Source organism: Moschus berezovskii, chromosome 20 (assembly GCF_049115385.1).
Source record: "Moschus berezovskii isolate FMDL1 chromosome 20, NW_MosBer_1.0, whole genome shotgun sequence".
Taxonomy (NCBI): Eukaryota; Metazoa; Chordata; class Mammalia; order Artiodactyla; family Moschidae; genus Moschus; species Moschus berezovskii.
The window spans coordinates 32,843,739-32,862,865 of NC_142479.1; the positions used below are offsets into that span (position 1 = coordinate 32,843,739).

Below are 19,127 nucleotides of genomic sequence, written 5' to 3' on the forward strand. Positions count from 1 at the left end.
GGGTTATAGCATCAAGTCAGGCACCCTCTGCTTGCCTCCTCTTGCCAACCTGGCCTCAGACCCTGGGTTTTAGTAATGTGGTAGACCCTTCCCACCACCATGGGCGAGCAGGTGGCAGGACACTGGTGGTAGTGAAACGTTATTTGCAGGACCCTGCTAACAGAAGACAAGGGGCTTCCCTTCCCTTCAGTATGGGGGCTGCAACAGTCACCGTTTTCACTGGCTTCATACTTTTGCCAGGTTGGTCTTTCTCCATTTCAGGTCTGCACCCCCCTGATCCCTCCTCCCATAGTTCCCAAAGCATCAGAAAAGACCACATGGTCACTTATTTATTTTTGATACAAATGTACATGACACACGTCTTGACAGTCAGCCCACCCACCACCACACAGGTAGAGCCTGGCCCCTGGGACAGAGGTGGGGCAAGGAGAGGAGCTGGTAGGCACTGCCATCTGCCTCCCCAGGCTGCAGCCCAGGCTCCAGGGACCCAGACACCTCAGGCGCTGGCATCTCGGAGGTTACAGGGAGGGGCTCTCAGCTTAGTCAGGGACCCCAGGGAGCCAGCCCCAGGCTCGGGTGCTCAGTTCTCTGCCCCAGCCGGCACTTTTCCCCTCCATAAGGGAGGGGAAGAGATGGAGCGAAGTGGTTTTCCTTAAGTTCACAGAGGGTATGAGTGGGGGGAGCAATGAGGGGAGGCAGAGGGCAGGACCCAGCTGGTTCCCTCCCCCAGTCCCTGGCCCCCGAATGGTGGGGGGGTCAATGCCCAACCCTGGTCCCCTCACCCCTCACAAAACCCCAGATGGGCCAGGCCTCTGGAACGGCACTGCCGCCCCGCACACTCACACGCAGGCACGCTCAGTTACCACAACGTTAAAATTAAGGGGTGGAAGAGAGAAGAGGAAAAAAAAAAATTAGACTTTTCCAGTGTTTGCTGCTGGGGACCCCGGGGACACAGGTTGGGGCCTGTGCCCTAGGTGGGGCCGTTTGGCATTGAAGGAGAGCAGCAGGGGGCTGGTGGCTACAGGGTGGGGACATCCACAGGTATTATGTACAAGGGGGGATGCCCCCTGCTCAGCCCCCAGGAGGGCTGGACTGGCTCATGGGGGTGGGGTGCATCAGGGGAGCTGCCCCACTGGAGTGTCCCCACCCGACCCTTGGCTGAGGATGCCCCCGAGGGCATGGGGTTGGGAGTGCCGCCTTGCAGGCCCCTGCACGCTAGAGGGGGAGGGGGGCTATGTACAGGGAGGGGTGCATGGAATGTGGGGGCAGAAGCTCCTGCCACCTCACCTCCCCATCCTTGGGGGCTCGAGGGGGACGGGCACCAGGGCACCTGGCTGCCGGGGACAGTGGCAGCGCTAAGGGCACTTGCGCCAGCGGCTCAGTGGGGGGTGGGGATGAGTGTCTGGAGTGGCCCAGCTCCCACGGCCAGTGAGGTCCCAGGGTGCGGGTAAGGGTTCGGGGACAGTGGTCACTGCTTCTTCTCGCGGGTGGTGATGGTGACCAGCTGCTTGGCGGCCTTGGCGATGTCGTAGGCGCACTGGATCACCTGCTGAGTCAGCAGCTGGAAGTCCACGGGGGCGCCGGGCTCCGGGGGCACCGTCTTCCGGCACTCACTCTGCAGCCTGTAGGCGCTGGCATTGAGCAGCCGCAGCGAGCTTCGCACGGGCTCCAGGGCGGGCCTCTGTGGAGCAGTTGGGCCTTGTACGTCAAACCAACCACGAGCCGTGATGGGGCCCCGAGGGTCCAGGGGTCCAACCAGGCCGGCGCTGTCAGACTCTCCACACCTGCCCCACCCTGAGGCACCCCCCGCCCCCTCCAGCTCCCTTCTCTGGCCCCTGTACCTTTGGAAAGAGAGAGGCCATCTCAGTCACAGCCAGATGGATTTTCTCTGAGCAGGGAACAAAGCTGGGTGGGGGGGAGGGAAGGGTAAGTGAGGGAAGGGTCCCGGGACAGCGGAGCACTGGTCCCTCCCTTGTCCTCTGCAACACCCCAGAAGCCTGTGTGAGCCTCCGCCCACCTCCGTACCTGTCGTGCTTGAATTCCTGGGCAGCCCTCAGTAGCTCCTGAATGTTCTTGGTGACCTGCTCCGTCTTCAGGATGACATCCTCCGTGCTGGGAAGTCCGGGGTCGAGGTCGCCATCCAGGCTTTCCAACTCTGGGTGGAAGTCCTCTTCCTTGCCCAGCTCCAGAAACCTCTTCCCTTCCAGGCTGCGGTTAGAGAGGGACGGGATTTCAGCCGTGAGGCCCCTTGCAGACACCCTCACGGATGCTCGGGGGCCACCATCCCCCTTCCCCACGGTGCCTCACCCCAGCAGCGGGTCCGCACTTTGCGTGTTCTCATAGTCACTGTCTGCGCCGCTGCCGTGGCGGGAGAGCTTGCTCTGGAGGGCACAGGGCCGGGGCGGCAGGTGAGGGGTGTGCTCGCGGACCCGTGTTACCTCATCAACACACCTCTCTCAGCCCGACCCTCCCTTGGGCCCTGGGGATGCTCGTTACCGTGTGGCGGCTTCCTTCCTGGGAGCACGACAGCAGTGGGGAGGAGGGAGTGAAGGGCACAGCTGAGGCCGACACCCCCTTCCGGATCTGAAACCCAGGCAGGGCTGGAGTCAGTCTCCTCCTCCCCACCCCCCCGCCTTGCGGCTTCCCTGCAGCGAGGCTGAGACCGTGTGTCCAGTTACCCTGTGCCCAGCGTCCCGCAAAGTCTGTCATCCGCTGGGGCCCAGAACCTACTTGTGGGAACGGACCCACTTCCCAGGCCCTGCTTACCCGGTAAAGGCCGGCAGGGACGTGCACTGAATAGATGGCGTCGTCCTCCAGCTCCTGGGGGTGGCACAGGGGGGTCACAGGGGGCCGTGCGCTGGTCCCAGCCCTGTCCCCACCCCACCCCACCTCCCTGGGCCCCGCAGGTGGCTCACGGTGCTGTGGAAAGGCTGGAGCCGGGTGGTGAGCTCGTCCCCAGGAGGGCCCCCAAAGGGCTTCAGGGCGGAGCCTGGTTCATACATGGAAAAGGCCTGGCGGTCCCTGCGGTGGGTGCTCCCGCCAGGCCCCACGGGTGCGTGCTCAGCTCGCTCGCTGGGGAGAGGGGGTGTGGGCACCGGCCCTGGTGGCTGCCGGATCTGCAGGTTCTCGGCCTGCAGCTTATGGATCTGAGAGTGAGACGGGCGTCAGAAACCCCGGGCAGCACTGCCGCCTCCAGGAACATGCCCCTTCCCCGCCCAGCCGGGCCGGGAACTCCATCCTCACCTCCCTCTGCAGCCTCCGGAGCTCATCGCTCAGGCTGCTATTAACCTTCATGAGCTGCTGCACCTTGGCCTCAGAGGCGGCCAGGGCCTTCTTCAGCTCCAGGTACTCCTGCAGCGTCACGGCCCCGTCCGACAGGTCTGAGGAGTCCATACTCTGCAGAGGGAAATGGGCCGGTTAGCCCCCTCGTCGGCACTGGGGCCCCAGAATATGAGGAGTTGGGGGGGTCGGGGCGGCTCTCGGACCCGAGCTCGGTTGTTCCGCGTGGCACCGGCACTGCGCAGGGGCTCCTGGTCCGTGTCCTCGTCCGAGGCCACACTGTCGTAGTCGTGCTGGTCGTCCAGGTCGCTCTGGCCCCGTGCGGACAGCTCGAGGTTGTCTGAGGGCACAGTCCTGTCACTCAGGGCCCAGGCCCGCAGCCCGTGCACCGCGCCACCCCGGGAGGGAGCACATCCTGGAGCGGCGCCCGCGCCCTTCCCACCTGTGGGGCTGCCCAGGCTCTTGCCCTGCTGTCTCCTCTTGGCCTCGCTGAGGATGTCGATGATCAAGGTGGCAAACTCCCGGGCGTTAAAGCGGGCCAGCTTCTGTCGCCCCTGGGAGGGAGGCAGGGCCGGGCTGGTGTGAGGCGGCCCATGTGGCTGACGTGAAGCGTTGGGGACAAAGCAGCCAGGCCATCCAAGGAGCCCAGCCCAGGGTGACACAGACGTGGAGGGCCTAGGGGGAGCTCTCAGAGGTTGGGACAGCGCCCAGAGGCTGCTCACCGAAGGCTCAAAAGAACAGCCTCCTCCCCATTCCCACATCCTGGAGCCAGAGGCCAGGGCGAGGCCTCGGCCAGGAGTGGGGAAGAGCAGCAAACAATGGCCTTCCTGCCGGGAAGGGAAGGGCAGGGCCCCCTCAGTGCTGTGACCCAGCAAGGGAAGAGATGGCCCCAGGCCCGTCCAGCCGCTCACCTGATTCCGTGTGGCTGAGTACTCGGGGTTCACGGGCAGGAAGGGCACGGCGCTGCGCTCCGTCACCAGGGTGCTGTGGTTCTGGGTTGCCAGCCACACTGTGCGGGAGGGGCAGGGGCAGACTGTCCACGGGGGCTGGGCCCGCGGGACAGGCCGGGGCGGGAGGGCCGGAGCACCACCTTCAGAGCTCCTTCCCAGGCCCGCAGGGCCCCGAACACTGATATTCGGAACACAAATGGTCTCTGGACACGGGACACTGGGCTGGGTCAGGGAACGGCTGGGCGAGGCTAGCTGGGGACTGACAACAGAACGAGGAGACTTCCTCCCGCCTCTGGTCTGGAATCTGCTATAGCCAGGAAGGAGGGATGGAGGGGGCGGAGCGGGGCTGGGGAAAGAGCCAGAGAGGGCGGCCGCTGGGCAGAGAGGAGCCCCGGTCCAGGGGGCTGGGGAGAGGAGCAGGCTGGCTGCCTCCAGCTCAGCAGCTCTGCCCACCCGCCGGGGCCGCTGGGCTCCCAGCTGGCGGAGCTCACGGGCAGGCCTGCCAAGCAGACCAAGCCAGGTACCTCTTCCTAGTCCTGGTGAAAGGGCCACCCAGGTCCCAGCCCTCCCCGGCTGGCAGGTCCTCTGTCCCCTCTGCCCAAGACTTCCATGCCCTCCTGGCTCACCAGCGTCATTTTCTCTTCGATCCACCTCGTCATACACGTCCATGGCTAGTTCCTCAAAAAGCCGGTTGCTGAGCTGGAGGAAGAGAAGGGGATCCAGGCCCTGACAGTTCAGCCAGCCCCAGTGCCAACTGAGCCAGTGCCCCAGGGTCTTGTGCGATGTGGGCAATGACTAGGGTGTCCCTTGTGTTGCCCAGCTCTACCCCCAGTCTCAACTGGAAACCAGGGCAGGGGTCTGTCTGCCCAGCTCTGAGGTAGAAGAAAGAGGGAGACTAGAGCGGACGGTTAGTGCCCCTGAGGGTAGAGACTCAGGAAGTCCCCTGGGAGCTGTAGGAGGGCAGAGTCAGGGTCACAGACGAACAGTGGGAGGTGGGAGACAGGAGACTGGGGAGACTAGAGGGCGGGGCAGTCACAGGAACAGAGGGTCAGGGATGGGGGACCTGTCTGAGCATACTCACCGCCTGCAGCTTCTTCTTGGCAGCTTTGGCCAACTCAGACAGGTCCAGGCTGTGGACGAAGGCAGGAGATGGGCACAGGGAGCAGAGGAGAGGCCGGATGTGAGAGGCGGCAGGGCCCTGCCAGTGACCTCCCAAACATGCAGGGACCCCAGGGAGATGACACCCCAGGTGCTGCACACCAAGTGCCTCTCTGCCCCACCCCGCCTCCAGGGCCTGTCCCCGAGCAGGCACGTATACCTCTGAGACATGCACTTTTGCCGAGATCTAAGTCCAGAGGAGGCAGCAGAGGAAAGAACAGGACAAGGTGGCAATTACCCAGGAGCAAGGCACACACCTCCCGCGTCAAACTCAGACCCATCTCCATGCACATGCCAGACCTGAGTGTACCAAACCCAGCTCGTCTTCCCCAGCCCACTCCTCAGCAGCTGGCATGACCCAGTCGCCCTGCACCAATGTCAGTTCCTAGGAGTGACCTGCAGCCTCCTGCAGCCTCCGGCCCTGGCCAAGCCTTCCCCAGGTGCTACCGTTTCATCCTCCTGCCTGGTCTTTGGCAGCATTTTTCACTCATCTTCCTGCGTCCAGTCCTGCCCCTGCAATCCTCTATTCAGCCACAAGCCAGGGCATTTTGGACACATCCGGCTGCGCCATTCTGGCCTTAGAAACTTTTTCAATAATGATATGTATGACACACTTCAACAAAAGGAATTCCCTGGCGATCTAGTGGTTAGCATTTAGCATTTTCATTGCTGGGTCCTGGGTTCAATCCCTGGTTGGGGAATCAAAATCCTATAAGCCATGTGGCGCAGCAAAAAAAAAAACCTTAATGCTTTGTGTGCACTATCTTATTTAATCTTAACAGCCCAGAAAGATAACTAAGGTTCAGAGAGGTTACGGAGCCTGGCTGCACTCACACAACCGGTCAGTGGCAGAGCGGACTCCACACATCCATGTTAAAGCCTCTCTGCTCCCACGACAGTCACAACTCGCGTCAGGGCTCAGCACCAGCCACTCTCTCCCCCATCTCTCGTCCAGTCCTGCTCCAGGGATTCCCTGCCTCTCCCATGCTCCAGCCACACGGTCTGCCTGCAGCTCCTCGCACAGCGTTTCTCATGTCTGTGCCTTTGCTCTCTGGCCACACTCCCTACACAGGACTGCAGTTGACTAGGGCCCTGCCCACCCTGTCGGGATGGTGATACCCCTAAGGACCGGGATCATGCCTGAGTTACCTCTGTGTTCCAGGGCCAATAACAGCTGGCACCGCAAAGGTGCTCAGTTAGCATCTCATTGAGAACCCGCCTGTGTGTGTTTACAACATACAGACAGACACAGCAGGCAAACACACCAGGCAGAATCAGACCATAGAAACGGGGGGAGTCTTGGGGGTCTCAGAACAGAGAAGATCTGGGGCTCGAGGACCAGAGGGGTCCAGGCCTGACCATGGCCGTCTGCCCACGTGGGCTTCGAAACGGGAGGAAGCCTCTCCAGATCCAGGCCAGCAGGCACAGTTCGGCCACCACGGGCAGCCACCAGGTGGCGCAAGCGCCCATCTTGTGCGCACCCCCCACAGCCTGGGCTCCTGGGGCCTCTCACACAAGGGGCGGAAAACACCTCTCCTGGCCTTGTGCCCCCAGCCCCTGCCCGGTTTCTGAGCACACCACAGAAGCCTGGCAGAACCCCAAAGTTAGTCAAACTCACGGGGTCCACATGTTTTCACTGAAGAGCAAAAATGTGTCTAAAGATTTGACAGTTGGGGTCAGTGCCCCTGGTAACAGAACCCAGAGTTCCTGGTCTGGGGGTGGAGGGCTGTTTCTTGCACTCAAGCCCTATGTGCTTGACAGCCATCGGGGTCAGGCTGTGCTGGCCACAGGCTGAGTGGACATTTCTTACCTGCCTTGGGGCTCAGTATTAGGGAGTGAAGACCAGACTGTGATGGGCTTGTGTTTCCAAGCCCTGAAGGGGGGTGGGGGCAGGGGTCCCAGGTCCCTAAAGCCTGAAGAGTTGGGGGGGGTGGGGGTTCTGGGGGTTGGGTATCCTCATGGCACCCAGCAGCCTCTGGGAAGGGGCATCAGGTGGGCACTCACCTGTCTGCCATCTGTGGGATGATGTAATGCCCATTCTTGTGATCTGAATAAAAATAAAAATGCCAAGTCACTGGTGCTGGGTGGCCTCAGCAGCTCGGAGCCCACCCCACTGTCATGAGCAGGACTTGGCAGCCGGAAGGGACAGGGGAAGGGAGGAGGACAGGCCACCCCCAAGGGCCCTGGGAACTGGCTTCAAGTTATGCCCACCCCCACTCCCTACCCCAGTGTGCTGCAGCCTAGAGCCTGCAGCGATTTCACAGGAGCCAGTTGCCTAGCAACACTGTTCCCCAGCCGGCTCTGTCACCATGGCACCTGATGCTGGGGTGTGTCTGGGTCCCACCTGCTTGGCCCCACCAGGCCCGCCCCACACTCTGCTCACCAGGCTTGCGTCCACAGAGATAGAAGGCCAACCGGTCAGTGAGCTCGTACTGGCACTCGACTAGCCGCTCCGCCAGCTCATGGTGCCCCGCCTGCCTGTGGGGAGGTCACACGGCTCAGCCCTTCAGCTGCAGTCCATTGCCCACACCCGGCCAAGCCTAACCCTTTGGCCAGCCCTTACCTGGCATAATCAATGGGTGTACGGCCGTTAACATCTGGGGAGCCAGGGTCAGCCCCATACACCACAAGCAGCTCGGCCTGCAGCGTCTGACCTGCCTTGGCAGCTACATGCAGAGGTGTGGTGCCCTTTTCTGGGTGGAAGAAGTTGGCCTGGGCACCCAGGGACAGCAGGCGCAGACATGTCTCCAGGTTGCCTGTTCGCACGCTTGAGTGCAGTTGCTGCGAGGAGCAGAGTGTGCAATAAATGGGTGTTCGTGCCCTCCCCGTCCCCGCCACAGCACCTAGTCCAGGCCCCCTGGGACTCTGGCCAGCTTCCAGGACCCGGCTGCAGCTAGGTTGTCAGGGCGGACCAAGGGCTTCCCACCAGCAGTTCACGCCCAGTAATCACAGCTGCAGTCAATCACTGCTGACCATCGACCGCGTGCATGCAGCGTGCTCGGCTTAGAACAGACATTGTCTACGAGGTAGATGCTCTTTCTTTTCCATTTTACAGATGAGAAAATGGAGGCTCTGCCCAGCGTTTTCTGGCTGTTGGGCGGCGGCTGCCCAATTTTAGCCTTGCATGCGCACTTGCTAGCCGAAGGGCCTTGATCGCACGTGGCCTGAACGTGCAATCCTGTCCTTCCACTGTGCCCACCGACCGGGCTGCCTTGGGGACCTAGGGATCAGTGTGGATGGCATCATGGGTGAGGATGGGCCCGGTCCCCTGCCGAGGGGCCCCACAGACCTTGCTGAGGTCTTTGGCGGTGACTCCATCGTCATCCCGGCAGGGCAGTTTGTGCACAAAAGCCAGCATCTGGTACTTGGCCCTGATGAACTCGGACTTGATGGGGCTGCAAGGGGCACGCAGGAGGAAACGGGGAGCAGAGCGGGAGAGGTCAGCCACCCGGCCGCCTCCCAGGCTCGTGTCCCGACCGCACGGCCACAGCCCCCACCCCTCACGCCTGACTCACTGGACTTTGTCTTGGGGGTTGGCTTTACGCCGGCCGCTCTGCACCTGCGCGGGGTCCAGCAGGGAGTGCTCCCAGATGGAGTTGGCCCCGTTGCTGGCGAGCGTGTGCACCATCTGTGGGCAGGAGGCGCCAGAGTGAGCGTGCCCACTGTGCACCAGCAGATGCCTCAGGGCCCCGGACTGGACGTGGCACCAGCAGGCCTACTGTGTGCCTGGCACTGTCACACCCCCAACCCAGACTGGCCATCCAAGGATGTGGGGTCTGGTTGAGCACTTCGGGGGTCGTGGTGGGCACGCTGAGGCCCTCAGCGGTTAAGCTCCATACTACACGCTCAGAAGTGGCGGAGCTGGGGTGAACGCCCAGGTCTGTGCCCAGGCGGCAAGGGGCAGGACTAGGCTCTGCTGCGGGTGGGAGCCCCAGGCAGCTGTGTGTGGGCGCAGGGGAAGTGTGCCTGCACTCAGCACGCCCACCCTGGTACCTGCAGCAGGGTGGGGGGCCAGGCGCTGTGGCGGAGGTGCTTGACGATGGAGATGTGGCGCCCCAGGCTCCGGTGCACGCTGCAGCACTCGTCACACACCAGCACGCCCCTGCTGATGGAGGCCCAGCCGGGGTCTGTGGGCGAGTGGGGCCAACGGTCAGCCACAGCCAGATGCAGGTAAGCCTCCCGCGCACGGCCCTGGCCCTGCACCGTGCTTAGATCTCCATGCACAATTTGCACACTCAGTCCCCTAAGGCCTGGGGAGCTGGGCCACTGAGGAGGGCGCTGAGCTCTGGAGGAGGGAGGGAGGAACTCCCCAAAGGCTTGCTCCAGTGGCCACTGATGGAGCCAAGCCCTTTCCTACATGTCTCTGCCCCCTGGGGAGGTGTGGTCCCCAGGGCCTCCTTGGAGGAAACAGCTTCTTGTGCTGCAACTACTGCTGCCAGGACCACAGTCCTTCTCCAGGGAACAAGACTGCTGCCCTAGCCCTGTCCCTGGGAGGCAGGAGTCCCCAAGGACTGCATGCCACACCCCCGGAGACACTCCTGCATCCAGACTGGTGCCATAACTCTCTGCACGCAGGCTTCTTTTGGAGTCACTGGAGCACCTGTCTGACACATCACACCCTCCAGGGGCGCCCGCCTCTGCCCTCGCCTGGGCAGGTAAGAGGCCTTTTCATGACAGCCTCCTGCCACCATCACTGATGGGTGAGCTGGAGCCCCACTTAAGGGGGATGGAGAGGGCAAAGGAACGAACACTGCCCGAGCACCCACTGGGGATCAGATGGGTGTGTCGTCTGTATGGCCCCTCTAACAACTGTCAGGCAAGGCGGGAAATACTCCTCTGGCTTCACTGACAAGGAACCCGTGTCTCAGAGATGTTAGGGTGCTTACTCAAGGGATTGCTGGGATGTGAACCCAGGTATTTAGAGGTCCACACAAGCTGCTCCTGTAGCCTGGAAGTGGGCGACCCCAAGTGGGCGAGAGCCCTGGGAGTCACTCTCTACTTCTCAAGGAGAAGTGAGCTTTTGCAAGCAAGCAGAGGGACCAGAGAAGGGTGGGAGCTCCTGGGGTCCTTCTCAAGGGCAGCAGAGATGCCTCCCACCCCAGGCCCCTTGGGGGAGGGGGAGGAGACAGCTGCATACAGCTCAGGCTGCGGAAAGGTCACAGGGGAGAAAGCGGCCATTGTGTGTGGCCGGAGCATGGGGGCGGGGAGCCGCTCTCCCAGGACTCTCTGCTCTGCCCAGGCCCCCGCCCGTCCCAGGAAGCCCCATCCTGTGGGGTGGGGTGGGGGCTGGCTCTCTGCCTTGCCCCTAGTGCTCAAATTGTCCACAGTGGTCCCCACTGGGGGAGGGGACAGGCTAGGGGTAATGAGAGCCTCTCCAAGCAGAAGGCAGTTCTCAGGCCCTTCCCTGCGAGGATGTCCATCATCGTTCCCCAGAGGACTGTGAGGAAACTGAGTCAGGACAGCCTGAGCCGCAATGGTGTCTCCTCCATGGCACAGAAACAGGAAGAGGAAGGAGTGGCCCTGCTCTCTGGGTCTGGGTTTTAGGGATCTGCCCCCAAAACAGGACAGAGGGGTACAGGAGGTGCCCCCACCCACCTTCATCACAGGCTGACTCTGGGGGCCACCATCTCTGCCAAGAGGGGGAGCCCTAGAGCAAACAGGAGCGCCGGCTTGACCCAACCGGTCTGGCCCTCAGGCAAGGAAAGCTCCCTCCCCCGCTCCAAACGCCAGTGGGTCAGGGGTCTGCCTGCCAGCCACCTCCGGCAAGCGGAGGCAGGAAGCTGGAAATGACACAGCCCAAATTCCTCTTGTTGAAATGGTGGGGTTTCCTGTCAGCAGGGAGCCGCCCAGGCCAGGATCATAAATGGGCCGCTCTAAGGCCTCCACCCCAAGCCTGTGGCCCTCCCGGAGAAGCTAGGCCTGGGAGGGCTGGCCAGCCATCCAGCGCCAAAGCAGACAGGATAACCCCTGAAGGCGGCAGAGACCAGGATCTGGACAAAGGGGTCCCCCCACTCTCCTATAGTGACCTGAACCGGGTGGGCAGGGGAACACTGTCCTGGTCTGGGGCACAATGGTGCCAGTTTGGTTCTAGGTGACATAAATGGGTCATTCTGCTCCCTACTTCCTCTGCCCAAGGGGCCTGGGCCTCCCCCAGCAGGCACCCCCATGCCCCACCTAGGCCTGTTCTGAAGCTGAAAGGCCAGGAAGGGGTTCTGAAAGTCAAACGGCTACTGCAATTTGAGATTAAGGGACCCGTGCCCCCTAAAAGGCTTCCAGGACCAAACTCGGGGCAGAAGGGACAGGGAACGTGAGGGTTAGGGGGTGCAGTCACCTCCTCAGCATCTGCCAACTTTCCTGCCTCAGCTGGCGGTGGGGGGTGGGGCTGGGGCACAGGGGTCCAACGTGTGTGGTCAAGTGGCAGGAGTCCTGGAATACTGTGAATCAGCACCCAGCCCATGGAGCCCGCTACTAAGGGGAATTCACGTCACCACCCAGTGGTCTCTGGGGCCAGTAGCCAGCCTTTCCTATCTAGGTACCTGGACAAGAGGGAGAAGCCCATCATCTTGAAAGCAGGCAAGAGTAATCTACTCCAAGGGGACAGAGGTCACAATGGCGGTTCCCTGTGGGGGTGGGGTCGGGCGTTGACACAAAGCCCTGTAGAGTGTGGGGCGGGCTCTACTTCTGGATCGGAGTTGTGGCTACAGAGTTATGTACGTACGTATACAGGTAAAGACTCATCAGGCTACAGAGTAAGGTACAGGCACTTCATTGTACAGTTGTGTGTGCTCACTCGTGTCTGACTCTCTGCGACCCCATGGACTGTAGGCCCCCCCACCCCCCACCCCGGCTCCTCTGTCCATGGGATGTTCCAGGCAAGAATACTGGAGTGGGTTGCCATTTCCTTCTCCAGGGGTACATAAGCTACACCTCAGTAAAAGCTCAGCATTCACCCCCCGCCACAATTTACATCATGAAGAGACAAATGAGACTGCAGGTTCCCAGATGCCTTTAGCTGGTGGCCAGCCTTGCTCACTCAGGATGCCTGTTAAGATGGGCATTGTGAGGGATTCACGCCTGTGCCAGGGGCTGCTCAGGGGCCCAGGGCATGAGAGGCAGGCCCTTAGAGATGAGCTGGCTGTGCGGCAGGTGGAGTGGACAGGTGGGCAGGGGAGACACACATCCTCCAGGCTTCCCAAGGCAGGCAGGGTCACAGACGTTGCCTGGTGAGGCGGTACTAGCCGCCAGCCGTGCCATGCTCACAACACACTCAGACTTGTCTCATGCGCCCAGGCCTGGGAGGAGGAGGATGGGGCTCTTTGGGGTAAGGCTCATCTTACCTTTCACCTCAAGACCCCGCAAATTAACCAACCCCAAAGAGACCACGACCCCACTGCCAGGGCTGGGTCTGCAGGGCTCTGAATACGGTGAGAAGCCTACGACTTCAGGTAGGATCACACACCAATAAGGGGGCTCTGGGCCTGGGCTCCAAACTGCTAGTTTCCCTCCAGCCTCTTCCTGGGGCTGTTCCAGGTCCCAGACGGAAAAATGCCCCAAGGAGAAGTCAGGGTCCTGAGAAGCCTCCAGTCCCTTGGGGGGATGCCTGCTCTGTGCTAGAAACCATGCTGGGTGCTGGAGTGAGCAAGACTTCATCAGCACCCTGCACAACTCACATCCTCACCTCACCAACTGCCTCCTCCTGAACTGCATTCTGGATAGGGCCAGGGGGGTGCGGGAGGGAGGGAGGAGGTTCCCAGGAGCACGCAGGACTCTGTGGGATGAGGACTGGGGATAGGAGCCAGGCACCCCAACACATGAGAGACACACCACTCCTGTCCATGCCCACTGGGCGTCCAGAGGCTTCCAATCAAGTAGTCAAAGGCGATGGAGAAAGGACAACTGCCTTGCTAATGCCGCCCTGCGTCCCCCTGCCCAGAATCAGGACCGCAGACTTGGAGATGGGACAGTCCTCAAAAACCATTTCTACTCCAACTTCTTGGCCTGAGAGTTGAGGAAACTGAGACTCAGCATGAGAAAAGTCTTGCCATGAGTCACAGAGTAAGCTGGAAACAAAGGCAACACAAAAATCCAGGTTTCCATGATAAAGTGTCTGTTAAGCAACCCCCTCCCTGCCACACCTTCCCTCCCCACCAACGCTCCTTCCCTCCTTCCACGGGGCAGAGGGGCAGGCGGGCAGAGGGGCAGAACAGCCTCAGACCAACACACAGAAGGCAAGCCCTGATCTTAGCCCTTCATTCCCCAGACCTGCCTGCAGCTGGGGGGGGAGGAAATAGTAGTTTCTAACTAACCAGAGGTACGGACACCCCACATCCCTGGACACACAGCTTCCTCAGGGCCCTCTAGACCATGACATGTCCTGAGAGGAGGCCTCAGGGTCACAACCACCCAGACCACCATGCTCCTGCCAGGCTCCAACAGTTCCCAAACACTCAAGCTTGGAGCCATTGAAACCACCAGAGCATCTGTGGGTCTCAACCTGTTGGGGTCCTGTTGTTATTTACTCTCTCAGACGTGTTTGACTCTTCTGCAACCCCCTAGACTGTAGCCCTCTAGGTTCCTCTCTCCATAGGATTTCCTAGGCAAGGATACTGGAGTGGGGTGCCATTTCCTTCTCCAGGGGATCTTCCCGACCCTGGGATTGAACCTAGGTCTCTTGCATTGGCAGGTGGATTCTTTACCACTGAGCCACCAGGGAAGCCCTGGACCTGTCCAAAGGGTGGCAGGAAGTTATGGGCCACAAAACGGCACCCCACACTCTCCACTTAATTGTGCCCAGAGTCCTCCTGGAGTTCATGGAACGCACCCCACCCCCACCCCTGCCGCCCCATGAGCCTCCCCGGAGGTCTCCCAAGGAGATAGCTCCTCTTCTAAAGAGAGGATGGTCAAGGGCCAGGGCTTCCTTTCCCCAAGCCAGCTGAGGAGCCTGATCACTGGCAGTGTCCCCCCACATCAGAAGGGAGCAGCCTTTCCGGGTCATTTCTCCTCACTTCCTTGGCAGGTCAGGGGGGTTTCACATCGGCCTGGACCTGACTAGGTGGAAAGAAGGGAAACAGCACGGAAAATACAGCCAGGAGGCAGGTCACAAAGCCAGGTGGGTCCGGGGAATGTAGGCGCCCCTCCGCGTGCTCCCTACCCATTTCTGATCAGGCTGGGCTAGGAGACAGGGAGAGAGTCTGTGCCCAGGCTGGGGTAAGGCCAAGCCCACCTTCCAAGCAGGCCTTACTGTAGCACAGGAAAAGCTGAGGCTCGTTGTCCCCAGTTACCAGGCCTGGGGACGCCTCAGGGGACGATGCCCAAGCTTGTGGTGGCTCTCAACACCAGGCCCTGTGAGGAGCCTTGGGAGCCAGGGGCAGGGAGTCCTAGGAGCAGCCACCCCGCCGTCTGCTCCCGAGAAAACAGCAGCCAGACAACCCCCACCGCCCCCACCCCAGCCCATCTGCCCGGCTTTCTGCCCCCTGCCCTCCGCTACCCCAGCGGGCGCGCAGACCATGCGAGCAGCAGGTGCAAGACGCGGGGGTGGCCCCGAGATGACACAAAACCACCCTCGCCCCCACCTCCAAAGCCCGGCCGGCCCCCGCCACAGTCCTCCTGGCCACCCCAGGCTGGCGCTTCCGTTTGGATCCAGAGCTGGAAGGCGGGGGGAGCGGGGGAGGGTGGGGGGCGCCAGCTGAGGGGCGGGAGGCGGCGCCGGGAATGTCCTTCCTCGCTGGCCCACGGACGCGAGCAAGCCGCGGCCCCCCGAGCGGCCCTCCCACCAAGGACGCGGCTCCGCAGCGGCCCGGGCGGGGGCCGAGACCGCAGGCCTGAGGCCGCAGCCCCCAGCCCCGCCCCGCCCTCCGGCCCCTCACGGCGCGCCCGGCAGGCCCCGGCGCCCGCCCGGCGGCGCCTCGGTGCGCGGTCCCGCCCCCGGCCCGGCGCCGCTTACCCGGGGCGCTGCAGTCCGCACACACCTCCGCTCGCGGCCCCTTCCGGGACATCCTCAGCGGCGACGCGGCCGCAGCCCTCTGGGCCAGCGTGGGGGGCGCGGGCGGCGGGCCCGGGCGGCGGCGGCGGCCCCTGCTGCCCGGCCCGGCTCCGGCAAGGCCCCGGCTAGGCTCCGCGCGCCCGGCCAACCGTCCGCCCCCGGGGCTGGCCCGGAACCCGCCGTGCCCGCCCGCCCGCTCGCCCTCGGGCGCCCTCCGCCCCGCGCCGCCCCGCGCCGCCCCGCCGCCGCTCGCTCTCTCCGCCCCCTGCGCGGCTCCGGGCCGCTCCTGCAGGAAGCGGCGCAGGCCCGGCCCACCGGGGGAGGGGCGGCCCGCACACCCGCCCCGCCGCCAGGCCCGGCCCGCCGCGCCTCCCGGAGAAAGGAAGCCGGGAGCGCGGGCGGGAGGGGGCGGGGGCGCTTAAAGGGGCCGCCGCCGCCGCCAGGCCCGAGCGCGCAGCGCCGCCTACGGCCCGGGCCTCGGTGCGCCCCTGCCGCCGAGACGCTGCGAGTTCGCCTCACAGCCTCGTCCCCTTCATACTCGAGGTGGAGGATGGCCTGAGGAGCTCGGCCCCAGGGACAGTGACCCCTGGGGATCAGAGAAGAGTGAGGAGCTGGAGGCCCCAGGCCCCCTTATCCAGGGGCTGTGGTTCGAGGTACCCGCTTGTCTGTTTGGGTTGAATTGTGCGTCCCGGTCCCTCCTTGTATCCACATTTGTGTGTCCAGGTGTGTGTGTGTGGTCACACTCTTGCTGACTAGCCCACCGCCAACAAGATGGACGGCCAGGTGCCAGAGGTTATGCAGCGAATCCCGCAGTCTCCGGGCTAAAAAGACATCTATCCGTCCTCCATGCTTTCATCCAGAGAGGGAAGAATCTGGACAGTTTTTTTTTTTAAGACCTCCTGAGGAGTAACCACTGTGCCTGTGTGCAGAAATATCCACTTGGTATCAGTGTTGTATACATCAGCAGGATTTCTGAGCCACCAGAGGTGTGTGTCCAGGGCGTGGGCATGTAACATATAGGGATCCTTTCTGTGGTGGCCTTTCTTCTTGGACTTCACGGGGAGACTCATTGGAGGGGTGGGGGTGACAGGGAGAGGAGGCGCAGGCCTCACATGGGTGCACCCCTGCACTGAGCATGCTCCCCCATACACGTGTGCCCCACGTGCACCCAACCCCCATCTCTGCAGCAGCAAAAGGCCAGCGCTCTGTTTGTGGGGAGCGGGCAAGGGTGTCCAGGCCCAAGGGCCAGGGTAGTGGTGACACGATTAAGGCAGGTTCCCCAGATTAGGGGAGAGTTCCCCATGGCCAGGAGTCCTGCTCAAAAGCAAGGGGGCTGGAGGGGAGTCCTTGGGCAGGGGTGTCGGAGTTGGCTCATTTTATCCCGGCGGTGCCAGAGCAGCAGTGACTTGTGGGTGGCAGGCTGCTTCCCTGGGGGAGATAAGTAATGCTCATGAGTCACACCACCCGAAATATATGCAAGGCTGCCTCCATCGCCTTTCGCTGCAGCCCAGATTGACAAGTTTGTTTGAGATTGCGATCCACAGGGTGTATTTATAATCGCACCTTAAAAAAAATATCTGGCAGGCATCCCCTCCCCCCATAGCCAGCCGCTCATCTGGCAGGATTTCTGCGAGCAAAGATACCTCGCGGGGTCGGGTGGGGGGTACCACCTGCCGCCCCGTGCTGCACCCTCACCGAGGAGTCAGTCCGTGGGGTTGGTGGCCCCATCCCTGGTGATGGGAGGAGTGGCCTGGCCGCTCTTACCGGGCGCCCAGCCCACAAGCTGTGGCCGCCTGTTCACCCCTGATCGACCCCCAGCAATGGAATTTCATTTATTAAATGTCGAGGCGGCTGCTGGCAGCCCCATTGCTTGGCTGTCTTTGTTTCTCTGCTGTGTGGGCGCGTCTCGAGCACGTGGCAGCTGGAGCGCGCAGGCCGGGGGGAAAAGCGACCTGGGTTTAGAGTCCAGGGCCACTTGGCGAAAAGAGAAACTCCGGCTACCTAGAGGATGGGTCTCCCCCGCCAAATCCAGGCTGAGCTCCCCGCCTCCTTGAGCTCCAAGCCTTTTCAGGGGAAGAAGGATGAGTCACTCGGTTCCCCCGACCCCTCTAGCCCCATCTCCTGGTTGGCCCTGGGACTACCGGGGAGTGGCCGAAGCACGGATCCACTCTCCAAACTTTGTTCCCGAAGCCCCCAGCCCCTCCACAGACGAGCTTCTGGGCCTGGGGCTTAGGGATAAAAGGGTTTCCGAATTTCCCTTGTGAGACTTCGCCACCTCAGGAAGCAAGACAGTTAAAGAGGAATCACAACAAGATTGTTAAAACAATTTAATGAGGAAATGTACAGGCATTCTCCCGGCCACTCCTGGCCGTCCCTTCCCGGCTCCAGCCCCCTCCCCAACTCCGGCTGCAGCCACGGCACTCTGGTGACCCCTCGTGGTAGAGGTGGGCAGTGGTCCCCAGCGGCGGGAGACGCCAACTGGCTCCTCCCAGCCTGGATAAAGGGGCGAGGCAGTCCACTCCTCCTTCATCGTTCGGCGCCGGGGCCTGGCACCGCAGGGTGTGGAGGAGGAACGAGAGAAGACCACACAAAGAAACCTGAGAGAGACACGGAGAGTTTGCAAGCTTTCGCTAGCACCTCCCACACAAACGCTTCTTGGGTTGTTCTAAGTGGGGCTGGTATGGAATCCCTGATTCCTGTCTTGTTCTAAGGTGGGCTCCAGAAGGCGCAGTGCCTGGTCCCACCACCTGGCCCAGTGGGCCTTGTGAGGTGAGGGATGCATCATTTCCAGGTCAGTCGCCATCCTTAGCTAACCCCGAGAGGTAGAATTAGAGTCACATTTTAGAGGTGAGTGGTCTGAGAAAATTTAAGCGATTTGCCTAAGGTCAGGCAGTTAGTAAGGAGGAATAGGAATTCAGGTTCCCTCGGACACCCCAGTCCCTCTCCGCCTCCAGGGGCTGAGCCAAGCCCCAGGTCCTTCTAGCTCCTGCAATAGGCTGCCCTGGAGGGCAATTCCACTTTTATCGAGGCATCTGCAAGCACCCTTCTGGAAAGATCGCTCTGCCCTGGAGTTATTCAGGAAGGAGATAGTTTTTGGAACCAGTGCTTCCTCTCCAGAGGGGACCACACGGGATGGAGGTGGGGAGCTGCCACCTGCTGCAGTCTGCGCAGCCCCACTCCGGTCCTTGCAGAGAGCAGCGTATGGGGGGAGGGGTGTGTTCTCCCGTCCTTAACAGACATCGTCTTTCTAATGTCAAATGCAGAAGATGGAGTTTAATTTTAAAAGAAGGCAGGGAAGACTCCTACGTAGTATTTCAGGTGCCAGATTTCTGGTTGCTTCAATGACCCTTAGAACTGCACACTAACGCCCCGCATCTTTCTCAGGACTCCTTCCACCAGTCACTCTTCTTGGAATCTGGATCCTGCTCACGTTCCACTGGGACCCAAACTCAAAGCCTGAAGGCCACACCTTCCCGCGCCCCCTAATGCTTGAGGAAGGCACACGCGTCCCTCCCCAGCCAAAGGCAAAATGCCAGGGGGTGGGGGCACACCCCAGTCCACCAGACGTCAGGACACTGCCTCCGACCCGGCCGGGCTTGACTCCCTCCCCACTGTCTCAGTGGATCAGGGGAACAGTGCGGGACCCTCTCCGGCCACTCACCACCCCCAGTTCCACGAGGCGGACTACAAGCCCCATGATGCCGCGGGGCCCAGTGATAACAGGCGCTGCCCAGGGCATCCGCGTCCCCCTCCCCTCT

General features: G+C 62.0%; 1 protein-coding gene across 2 annotated transcripts; it reads right to left on the minus strand.

The window, feature by feature from the left end:
• Window positions 1-316: 316 nt before the first annotated feature.
• Window positions 317-15,636, minus strand: GIT1 (GIT ArfGAP 1). Of its 2 annotated transcripts, XM_055402528.2 has the most exons (21): window positions 15,331-15,636; window positions 9,381-9,514; window positions 8,903-9,015; window positions 8,677-8,782; window positions 7,951-8,168; window positions 7,771-7,865; window positions 7,392-7,434; window positions 5,548-5,574; window positions 5,311-5,359; window positions 4,856-4,928; window positions 4,191-4,288; window positions 3,722-3,833; window positions 3,486-3,619; window positions 3,244-3,396; window positions 2,916-3,146; window positions 2,767-2,820; window positions 2,497-2,583; window positions 2,308-2,381; window positions 2,026-2,208; window positions 1,842-1,905; window positions 317-1,681 (listed from the first exon to the last, which is right to left on the minus strand). In XM_055402528.2, exons 1-21 carry the CDS (start codon window positions 15,380-15,382, stop codon window positions 1,469-1,471), a joined length of 2,313 nt encoding a protein of 770 aa, XP_055258503.1. In that variant the 5' UTR covers window positions 15,383-15,636; the 3' UTR covers window positions 317-1,468. The 2 variants fall into 2 exon arrangements, with proteins under 2 accessions (XP_055258503.1, XP_055258495.1); XM_055402520.2 differs by lacking the exon at window positions 5,548-5,574 and having other exon boundaries at window positions 15,331-15,518.
• Window positions 15,637-19,127: the final 3,491 nt, after the last annotated feature.